Below are 12309 nucleotides of genomic sequence, written 5' to 3' on the forward strand. Positions count from 1 at the left end.
GGAAAAAACCCAACAAAACTGTTTATCTCTTATATTCATTCCCTATGGAAAAAAGCATCCCCCAAATTTACTTTTTTTCCCCATTTCATTTGAATTTTTCATTCGAATTACTTTAATTTCTGCCCTATAAAGTAAAAACACTACAAATAAAATAAATAAAAAATAAAATACAAACACTACAAATTAAAACAAGTCCTATTTAACATAGGTTTAAATAATACTGGTAAATCTGTCAAAAGGTTCTAATTATTTTTAAATGACAGAAAAAGAATTTTAATTTGGCAGCAACCACCTAAGTATTTATAAAATCGGAAGTACTCTCACACATAGGCAATACAAATAAATCGCTTGCTCAGATGAATTTTCAAAATGTATTTTAATCTCGTTCCAGAAAGAAAGAAAATTTCTAGATACAAATACATCTCATTCAGTCACATTTTAAAATACATTCAGCAACTTAAAATATTATAAGAACCCAATATTTTCATCTTTTATAATCTCAATATATTATATATTTAATATATAATATATATGTACAATACATACAGGTAGTCAGCAGGATTACAAAGTAATTTTTTAAAAGTTTGATCAATATTGATAAATATCTTTAGACTATTAAAAAGAACTATATTTAGGATCATAGAATAAAATAAAATATGGGCAGTCCAAACCTAATGGCAAGACTGCAAATGTTCATGTAGCCAATTATTTTAAAAGATCCCTCAAGTTGGCTAGAATGCATTTTAAAACAATATTCTTGCTACTCTCAAGCAGCAGTACTTGTAGATATTAAGCATGTACAACTCCATTAAATTTAAAATTACTATGCAGCTTTCTTTACTGTAATATACAGTAGCTATTCCTTTCTGTTGGATTTTGCTGTTGTTGCTGTTTGAAGGGTGACTCGCATAGTACCAACAGAAGTGACTTTAGCTTCTTTCCCTCCTCTAAAGCATGGCTCAGTTTGAAGATTGTTCTATAGGCAGCCATTATGAATATTAACAGTACCTTAATACCATTAAGAGCAACCAATCAATAACTGGAGTCATATGAGAAGTTTCAAAGACTGATGGAGGTTTCTGTAAACCAAGGTCATCAGAAGTATTACACTTGTAGATAGCTCTCTCACATCCATTAATACAAGGAGTTAAAATTCCAACGCCACAGTATAGCAGTTAACAATCTATTCTATAATTTTAAATATTAATACCATTAATCCACCCTGAGAATACAGAGGAAGTATTTGAAACAAGATATTCTGATATGGTTTTCCTTCCTTTGTATTTGCTTTCTTCTGGTTTTTGTCAGACCTTCAAGGTACGAGTATCTGAATTCAGAGTGTGACTTCGATATCCTTTTTTGTTAACTGAGATTCACGCCACAGTGAGATACTGGTGATAGAAAAGCCCAAAAAGGCTTGTAGAAAAGAGACAAGCAGCAATCCACCAGGTCAGAAAAGACAGAAGTCCTCGAAAAAGCAGAGGAGTGAAAATGTTTTTTAAGCTGCTCAGTGCCACTGTTATTTGTGTAACAGTTACCTTCATCTTCCCATCAGCAGATGGTAATTCAGAGTAAACAGAATTGGAGGGTGGACTATTATCCACTGGCAAGGTAGAGATAGATTCTGGATAAATCCCCCAGGAATGATTACCTAGAAAATTCAAGACGCAAATAAAACGTGAAAAGTAATTCCAAAGCTCGTTATTTAGAAAAAATAAATTCTTTAACTTATATTTAAAATTAAGAACAAAAAGTTTAGTGGCACAACAAATTATTCAATGTTGAAAATAAAGTAAAATAATAATCTTTCTACACACCTGGGGAAAATTCACTTAACTTGACCAGATTATAATCTAACCTTATCAGTAGAGGTGCACATAAAAGCTAAAATCTAATTTACTTTTAATTAACTGCACTAAAATCTGGTAAAATAACAAAAACATTTTTTTTTCTTGTATAATCTATGAATCAACTACCTCTAATGGAGTGACAAGGACAGACTCTATAACTTCTTAGAATCTTTTCTACCTCTAGAATATCAGAATAAATTCTTTCTCAGAAACTCTCTCTGATGTCAATGTGAGAGATTATTAATAGCTTCCAGAAATATTTTTATCATATACTTTCCTATTTTGGATAGAAGATGTGTCACAGAATTTACAACTGAGCTACTCTTTTATGTTCCATAGAGTCCTGAAGGACATTTACATCTATCACAGTTCTACTAAAGCATCTATAAGCCCACCCAATAATGCTTTTAGTTCCTTTGGCTTCTAAACCCCCAACACTGGCAGACTGCCTGACCTAAGCAAAGAAATGATCAATACAACAATAGATTCTTGAGTAACACCACAGATGGGCTGGATTGCTTAGTGAACAGACTTACAGAAGAACTTTGTTCTGCCACTGAGAAATCTTTACTCTATCAACGTAAGTTATCTGAAGCAGAACTCACCAAAGGGTTCTGTAATTCATAAGTTTACAAGTACCTTGTAATAATTTAAATGTTATGCACTAACAAAATCTTAAATCACTCTCTTACAACATAAAATATTAAGACAAAAAGTGCTCACTCCAGTTACTCAGAATTAACCTTTAGCAAACAATTCTTTTAACATTATAAAACGATATGGGCCTGAATTTTCAAAATCAAGATGATCAATCAATGAATCAACTTCCACAGCTTAAAATTTCATATGTTTCCTCTTAAAATTTTTAAAGAGAAAAACAATTTTAAGAGGATTATTTCTTTGTAGGTAACAAAAAGCATTATTAACTGTAGGTAGAAAGTAAAGCAACAAGTTTCCCAGTTGTCAGGGTATGCCTACCTAGAGTTTTCAAAAGCAGGGTTGTGTGAAGCAGCATGACCAGAGGAGCCACATACTGCAGTGCAATGACACAAAGGTAATAAAAGACTCGAGCGACCTGCAACCAACAACATTCTTAAGTTTCTAACACGGTTGACATGTTATGAATGAATTAAACTTTCATATAATTGTCAAACTGAATTGCTTAAGAGATGAATAATCCTTTCATGAGAAGAAAGCTAAATGGTAATAAATTTGTACTTCATTATAAATGCCACCAGACTGACTTCAGAAAGGCTCAGTTCGAAGGTTCTTTAAAATGTGAAAATATTAAAATAAATTCCTTAAAAATATTTCTTAAGTGATTAATACAAATTGGAGAAACAAAACCACTAAAATTCAAATTGCTTATATTCACTTACTATTTCACATATAAAACAAAATGCTAAAATCTCTAAAGACAGACACCTAAAATATCAAACTAAATAACAATAACACTCATATATGAGCATAAATAAAAACATTAATCCCCATTTATATTCGACTGAGGTAAAACTACAAAGTATGAAAATACATGAAAGGTAAAACATAAAAAAAGTTGTTTGAATCTTGATAGACACTTCTTACAATGAAATTTCGAGATTAAAAAACAGAGGCCCCAACACCACATTTCTTCAAAAAGACACGATCAGGTTATAGGTCCAGTCCATTATAATGGTGGATGGATTCCTAGCACCTTCCTTCTCTGGAATCCCCATTAAGTTAAATTTTATGCTTCATGTTCAAGTACTTGGAATAATGTTAAAAGGAATACATTTAGTCACTAAAACTAATATTTCCTACTCTTTAAGTCATAAAGGCTATACAATATATTGTGATGTCTTTCAAATCAATTAGGGGAGTCCCATTTACCAAAAGTAGATATACCACAGCTTTGCAACCCAAACTGTATGATACTTAATGTACTTAAGGCAAGAAGGGAATTGAAATCCTTTCTTCACCTAGCACCAAAATCAGATCAAAGTCCCTGACATGTCAGTTTAAGATTATCCCATCTATTTATAGTCATTTACAACTCAGTATTTGCTATTTTTCATTTTGACTGCAGTATAAAACTTACCATTTTCTGAAGCTCAACCGTGCTTATTCGCCCTGCTTCTTTCTTCATCTGATCCACACATTTCTGGGCTAAGTTTAAGTAAGCTTGCAGGTGACTACGCATCATGGCCAACCGCAAAGCACACAGCAGGATTATTAACCAGAGTCGCAGAGTATCGAATGTAGCTTCTGTCATTCTACAGATCAAAAAGTTGATATGGTGCTCTCAAAGACCAAAATATGCTAGCATGCTAGTTATATGTGTTAATGTTCATCATTTAAGATATAGGGAAATCTAGACTTAGCTACAGATGGAGATATAAAAAGTATCCCACTCTACCACAGACTTACCTGCATGATACTTTCACTTGCTTAACAGATAAATGTATCATGAAATAAAACAGTACGAGATAAATCTAGCAGAACAAAGTAGAGCAACACTTGGGATTCTTTTCTCTAACTACGCTCCTCCATGGGGGGGAAAAACGGCTATAAAACGAAAAGGGAAGTTGGGTGCTCTTAAACTGGAGACTATGAGAAAGAAGGAAGGAAACCAGAGGAGCTTGCGGAACTATCAAGTTATCAACCCATCTATTTCTGGCTAGAGTTTTGTTTGGTTATATAAATACCTGAGTAGGATCTTTCACTCTGCTGAATTCCTGATTGGGATCAAGAATTCTGATATACTGACAAAATCAGATGTTCCCTAAAGGACTTTAGAAAGAAGAGGTAAATTCTGATGTCCTTTTGGGGTCCACAGTTTCTGCTTTGATAAAAGATAACATTGTAATTTGAAAATAATGCCTACCCCATGCCTGACTCTATTCAAAGCTCTAGCACACATCAGGCGCTTAATATGTGACTGTTGAAATGTGTGAAATGTGTGATCTGCCAGACAGGATCTGGAATTTATAGGCGTCTCCCCCAAATTCTTAAGACCATGAGGGTAGTATGGATGGCTATAAAGAAGACCAAGTGGAAAAAGATAAAAAACCTTACAACACTTTGCTCCAAAATAGGCTCCATTATCACCCCTTCCTTCTGTCCAGTGTAAGCACCTAGGAAAGGGACTAAAACTACAATATAGAAGTTGCCTGTGGAAATAAAGTTGAAGAACAGTACAGGAAACAGAAAAGGCAGAGAAGATGTGAAAGTGTATAGTTTGGTTTGAACTACTTATGAAGTGGAGGGAAAATAGGGATGGAACAAAGGCTTTATTATGTATGTTCTCTTTTGGTTTCCTTTTTACAAGGTCATGAGTGAACATGGACATAAAGCTCCAATAGAGATGTACTGTTGGTTAGGAAGCATAAAGGCATAACTTTTTTTTTTTTTTTTTTTTTTTTTTTTGCGGTACGCGGGCCTCTCACTGTTGTGGCCTCTCCCGTTGCAGAGCACAGGCTCCGGACGCACAGGCTCACGGCCATGGCTCACGGGCCCAGCCGCTCCGTGGCATGTGGGACCTTCCCGGACCGGGGCACGAACCCGTGTCCCCTGCATCGGCAGGTGGACTCTCAACCACTGCGCCACCAGGGAAGCCCAAGGCATAACTTTTTATCAATACATTTACACTGTAATGAACAATGAGATTAAGGTATCAGTCATGTGAGACTGACAGTACACATAAGTCAAGACCATCCACAGCCTTGAACCTTTCCAGGGGCTTACAGACAATACTGTGCTCCCTGGTGTGGTACAACCAGGAGGCTTGACTGGCAGTATTCTGAAGACAGCTATTACGCATGCTTTGAGGGAGACAGATAACAGGAATGAAGTGAATGGTATAAGGCAGTGAATCAAAACATATCTGCTCTGTTTATGAGGAGTTCAGGATTTAGATAACAGTCCCTAATTAAATAGTACTGCTAACTCAGATTATTTAACCAACTTCAGAAGGATTTGGTAAGTTGAAATGATGGGGTATCTCAAGAAAGAGTCTGAGCTGGGACAAAATATACAGGTAAAGAACAGGCAGAAGAAATTTCTCCAAATTCCTGAAGCCATTCTAGGGTTCACCACATATGTTCTCTTCTGGTTTTCTTCTCACAAGGTTACACACATATGGACTCTGCTTGCTCACATTTTATTTTTTTGATGCCGAAGCAGAACACATGGGTGGATGAGTTTAAATATATTTCCAGATTGAAACTGCATTCTATCCATTTTTGCTTCTGACTACAAATAAAGGCCTTTAACAAACCATTTAATCCACATGACAGACGAAGAACCTGGGATGACGGGCAGCCATTTCTAACATGGACTTTGGAGTTTAAACAAAAATTAAAAATCACCTGTCTAATCACTTAATGTAATGATCTGACAAATAAAAAAAGAATAAAATGGAGCAGAGATATGACTGTAATTCTGTTTCATTTATGAAGGTCAGAAAAGGGAATGGGACAAAGGAAATAAAGCTATAGGAAGAGGACTCTAGGTCTTCATGTGCAACAAAATTTTTCCTGTTAATTTAACATACCAAGGGGAAAATTCCTTCTTCCTACTTCCTTTAAGCATAGTATTCACTACTAATCTGTACATAGTTTTGTAGGCTACAAGTGGGGAAATGAATATTGGTATAACTACTAAATGCTTTACATACACCAGATCTGGCTGAATAACCTTAGCCAAATTATTTAACCTCTGAGTCTGTTATTTCATCTATAAAATGGAATGAGAACAGCGATCATAAATAGAGAATTACTGTAAGAATGAATGAGATAAAATATGTAAAATATCAATACCCAGCATAATAACTGGTATATGTCACAAATGCTAGTTTCCTTGTTTTCTTAATTAAACTAAGGCAAATATAAAATCAGAAAACATAATTACAGAAGTATAAAATCCAACTTCCATGATCACACTTCAAGGAAGGACTAGGAATGCTTTCAGCATCAAAGATGTGGGTTAAAAGTTTATCTGAGATTTGGTCTGGAACCCTACGATCCTTGGGATTACTTTTAAATACTCAGTGAACCTGTCAAGTTAAAATTACCATTAAAGCTTACTTGTGTGGGGGAAAAAATGTTATGACTTCAATGTATACTTTCTTAGTTCAATAAGATTAGGTGTTAAAAAAAAAATCATGGTCATCACCGATTCTACACTTCAAGACAAATTTGTACCAGGATCTAAAAGAAATACATAATATAAAATGCATACTATGGAATCATTGACTAGTCAAGATTTTCTATTTTAATTTTGATGAGGCAAAGCAGTGAAAGGAACATTTATTAAGCACTTACTTCCAGCTGGTTGCATTACATGTGTTCTTTCATTTAATTCCAATGATAACCTTGTGAGGTGGATACTATTATCTTCATTTTCCAGATGGGGAAACAGAGGTTCAGTGAAGTAAAATAATCTCCCTCAAATGACAGTTTTAGTGAGGATCAGAACTGGGGTTTGAACCAGCTCTGCCTGAATCTTTTTATTACTCTAACATAGTTCCATAAGGCTAATGAGTTAACATACCAAGTATAGTTATTAATGCCTTTTAATAAATTGTTTCTATGTTACCTTCTTCTGTTAAAATACAGTTGTCTAATTGGGGAAATACGACCTAATATTTGATTAAAATGTTAAGGTTTTATTTTTAATTTTAATAGCTATGATGATAATATTGTCATGTAGAAAAATATCCTTATTTTTTAGAGATGCATACTAAAGTTCTTAGGGGTAAAAATGTTATGCCTCTAATTTACTTGCAAAACTACTTCATCAAAAAACAAAGCAAAAAACAGTGAAGCAAATATGGAAAATGTTAACAACTCTTAAGGGGCTAAATATATGAATTTCCATTTATACTACTCATTTTTTCCTCCATAATTTTCACAATTAAGAAAACAGTAGGAGAAATGTAGTGTCTTAAAAAAAGCAGAAAAACTTACAACTGTACAAGATAATATTAGTGCAGAGTAATAATCATCCAAAACCATTAATGAAGATCACAAAAGGTAAAATGATGACCTATAGTTTCTATTTTATAATATATTTTTAAACATTTCTATTAATGTTTTAAAAATAGTGTCCTAATGTTATCATTAAAAAATGTGAACACAGTAAATAACATTTTAGAAAAGTTTTGATTATATAATGAAATAAAAATTAGCCCCCAAATACCCATACTTACAAAGGGACACTTTCTTTACCCAATGGTGGGTTCATAATGTAGTCTTTGGTGATTGGTTTTACCCAGAGCAGAACCATAAATAAAGGTGCCAAGAAGTTGATATGAAGTAATGTTCTGAAAGTATTTAAGAAATAAACATAAAAATCCAGAAACAAAATACACTAATAAACTACAGAACCTTGGGACTTAAAAAATGAAGGTAGGAACTTATTTTCAGTATTCTATATTAAGGTACTATTGTCACCATTATTTTATATTTATCACTACTACTTAACACTGATTTGAGCCCTTGTAAAAATACCTCATTATTTTAATTGTTCAGAAGAGAACATTCAGATTGAGGAAAGTTAAATGACTTGCTCATGGCAATATTACAGGTTAGAAGGAGATCTAGCACTAAAATCTAAATCTGTTCACTCCTATTCTAGTGTTCTTTAACAATCTCCTACTGTATCCCTGATTTAATACACTGGTACTTAAATGATTCTCTAACTTTGCACAATCAATGAATCCAATGGATTTTCAGTATAGGAGTCATCTTTTGATACTTTTCAGTCCAGCTAAAACAAAGTGCCTTCTCATTATTTACAAGTAAGAGACAGTGATTAGCAAGGTCCATAACACTAGAAGGCATATGGCAGACGGAAGCTACTGCAGCAACTTACTTATAAATGAGGAAACTTTCAATATGTAATGAACATGTAAAAGGTCTTAATTACATTGTTAAAATCATAAATGACTCACATTTTTATTTCTTCCTGAAGCATTATGAACATACCTGAAATTAATTTCCCTATCCTATAAAAACCAAGGACATTTATATTTCTCCTGCAAGGCAAAATACCCAATACAGCAAAAGGTTTCAGGTGTGAGATGTAATGTCATTGTTAATTGTTGTCCCAAGTTTGTATCCTACAGAGATAGATGACTGGTAAAGACTGTCCTTATTTCAGAAAGACAAAATTCTTCAGACTATTTTATTACCATGTACTGCTTTTATTACCAACCATGCTGGGGGAGCTAAACTGGAGGGTTTAAAATACACACACACACACACACACTAAAATACCACTACAGTGCAAGTGATTTATGTGAGCAAATGGTCAGATCAGGAAACCATGAACACCTGACAGGGAGAGGTGGAACTCTGGTTCTAAGCTCTGGCACTAAAACAAGTACTACTGCCTGGCCATGGGGGTAAAGAGAATGCTGCTCTTTGTGCCAGTCATGCTGTTCTCACAACAAAACTAGCTTCCCACACCCTGTATCCGGGCAGGTGAGTGAGTGAGTGAGTGAGTGAGTGAGTGAGTGAGTGAGTGTGTGTGTGTGTGTGTGTGTGTGTGTGTGTGTGTGGCGGGGGGGGCGTGGGGTTGGGGAGTTTGCAATACACTGAAAATAAAACTCCAAATTCCCAAAGGGAAAAATCTTAAGAAGCCACATTTTACTGAGAAGGAAACTAAAATGTGCCCCCATCCCCAACCCCAAACCACCACTAAATGCTTTAAATGTTTTTATAAAGTGATTCTTTCATCCCACAGCCTGGGTAAATCATCGGGTGCAGGGGAAGAAAGCAGCAGTATTAGGTATGCAGTGTTGCTAGGGAACACTCTAGTATCAAGGAGCAGCCCACAGCGGTTTCAGTAGCTGGTGAAGGGCTCCCCTCCACCCACTCTTTCAGCTTATTTAAATCATAACACTGGGGTTAGTGGACTGAAGTGTGTGTGTAGAGAGGAGGGGGAGAATCAGGTTTTGTTTTAAAAGGAGCCATTAGAGAGACGGATGGTGGGAGAAAGGCAGGATGTAGCCAACAGCATGCTGAGTAAAAGGAGTGGAAAAAAGGGATGAAGGAGTGTGTACTGGGAGGTGAGAATAAATAAATACACACACAAAGCAAATAAAGAAAAATGGAGGTAAGGAAAAACACAAAAAACTTTCAAAATTAAAATAAAGGAAAATGACATAGGTAAGAGATAAGAATGTGAAAAGACTAGAGAATCAGCATCATTAAATATCGGCTTTTAAAGAGCAGAAATGTTAGGAAATATGATTACTCAGAGAAACTTAATGACTATAAATACATATATCAAAATGGAATATTCTCAACTTAGGCTTCTACTGCAAAACAAAAAGAGGACTTGGAAATTTGGATCTGGATATGAAATGAAGATAAAAATCTGTCACTCTGCCAAGGTGTCCACACCACCAACAACAAAAAATCTGTGACAACCACAAATAAGATAGTAAATGGGCTCTGAACAATATGCAGAGATTCGAATACGATTTCTCCATTTGAAAACTAAAATAGTAATCTATGATATTTAACACTGTACGGTATTAGCCATCCCGAACTAAAATAATCTTGCAAACAGATCAATAATATAAGGAAAACAAACATTCCTTATGTATACAGATTTACTTTCAAAACATTTTTAAATAGAATACTTTAAATAAAAAATATTAAATTATTTAAATAAAATTATATGAAATTTAAATAAGTATTTTTAACTTAAAAATTCTGATTTAAAGAAATTTCCATAGATCCTTAGATTAGTGGCAGAGATCATAATATCATAAACATTCATCTTTGAGTTCAAAAGAACTAACATAAATACTGATATTTCCATTTTAACAGATAAAAGAGAAATTTAATAATTTAGTGGGGGTTTTTTACATAGGACTTAAAATTTAGAAGTGAATGAAAGAAGCTTGCTTATAGTAGAAAGAGGAAGAAGTGTGACATCAAATGATTATTAATTTTCAATACAATAATTTATGATTTCATTACAATAATATACCTTCATTAAGATGAAAAACATATATTTATCTGCATGTGCTTATGTACATTTTCCGCTTACTGTGTAATTTTTTCTGTTGCCAAATTCAGGGCATCCAGATGCATTTGAGCCAGCCGTAATCCAGGAAATGTCAAAAAAGCCCCAATGAGCGAACAGAAAATAGCCAGGAAAAATTTGAAAGTAAGTTTTGAAACAGGACCCCTAAAAATAAAATTTTTAAAAAAGCTGATAAACTTTTGAAGTTAACTTTCTAGAAATTTCCATTCTTCTAATCAATTACTTTACAAACCACAATAATAACAGTAATACAAACAAAGTAAACTCCTACAAAAAGACTGCTCTTATTCAATCATCCATAAAGGATTTTGATGAAGTATAAAGTAAATCAGACATCTCTTAAGCCACAGTTTTAACAATCTAACCTACATGTTCAACATAGAAAATAACATGCGATTCATAAATTTCATTTAATCTCTAGTAGAAGAGGAATTAAGTTAAATAAGAGCAAATTCAAATGAGAATTCTATAAAAGATACTTTATACAAATGTAAAAAACATGAGTAAGAATATTGCTAAAAAAGAGACAGTCCTACTTAAAAAAGAACTCCTTTCACTGATTAAAAACAAAGAACCACTTAGAGTAAATGCTATTTTACCAAAAATGGAAAAAATTAAATCCGAATAATAATTTAAAACTTACTGAGATTCTAAACCTTGCTTTTCGAGAAACTGCATCGCACTGTCTGAAAAATTTGTAAACCCTGTAGGGGGAAAAAATTTACTCTTATCATAGGGGTAACACAGAATCTTTGGAAATAAAATGCTAGAAAACAGAACATCTTAAATTTTGAAATGATGAGCATAGCTCTTTCATGTGCTAATTAGTATGTCATAATGCAATAAAATTTAGTTATTAGGAGAAATAGTCTTTGAAAACATCCCTTTGATATTTGTACATTCCATGAGTATGCATAAAATTTGCATCTTTATCTGTGTGCATCTTTATCTAACATTAGCACTGGTGAAACTTATTTAACTTTAAGGAAAAAATGGGGAGGGAACAGCATTTTTGGAAAAAGGTAGCAAAAGCTTAGCTAAAAAAATAAACAAAAAAAAGATCTTAAGAATAATAAAGGTTAATTATTTACAACATTACAGAACATACGCCTCAAACCTAATTTTAAAAACTTAACAGATATGAAATTATTACCTGTTTCGAGTCCAAATTCCAGATAGTTTTCTGTTACAATCAAGACTGCCATTGCTTTCACAAAGAAAAAAAATCCAAAGGTAACACAGACTGATCTTTCACCACCATCTTCTACTTTAAAATAGTGTGTAGTTAATGAAAATAGAACTTTGCTGCAGAAGGAAAAGTTCAGGAAAAACCACAAATAACTTTGTGGAACTTAAACGCAACCATCTTTACAGGGCCTGAACTCCAATAAAATTTGACTACAACATTCATTTTGATGCT

General features: G+C 33.7%; 1 protein-coding gene across 1 annotated transcript in view; it reads right to left on the minus strand.

Annotated features, from left to right (window-relative positions):
* Positions 1-480: 480 nt before the first annotated feature.
* The window catches only part of TMEM161B (transmembrane protein 161B), a 69064-nt gene continuing 57235 nt past the window's right edge, over positions 481-12309 (minus strand). Inside the window, exons 6-12 of the mRNA XM_082651349.1 lie at positions 12043-12194; positions 11533-11593; positions 10893-11033; positions 8038-8151; positions 3928-4102; positions 2829-2925; positions 481-1651 (exon numbers count right to left, since the gene is read on the minus strand). Coding sequence (XP_082507475.1) covers positions 1374-1651; positions 2829-2925; positions 3928-4102; positions 8038-8151; positions 10893-11033; positions 11533-11593; positions 12043-12194 — 1018 coding nt within the window. The 3' untranslated portion in view covers positions 481-1373. The remainder of the gene's footprint in view (positions 1652-2828; positions 2926-3927; positions 4103-8037; positions 8152-10892; positions 11034-11532; positions 11594-12042; positions 12195-12309) is intronic.

The sequence above is a fragment of the Grampus griseus genome (assembly GCF_964374135.1).
Source record: "Grampus griseus genome assembly, chromosome: 3".
In the NCBI taxonomy this organism is placed as follows: Eukaryota; Metazoa; Chordata; class Mammalia; order Artiodactyla; family Delphinidae; genus Grampus; species Grampus griseus.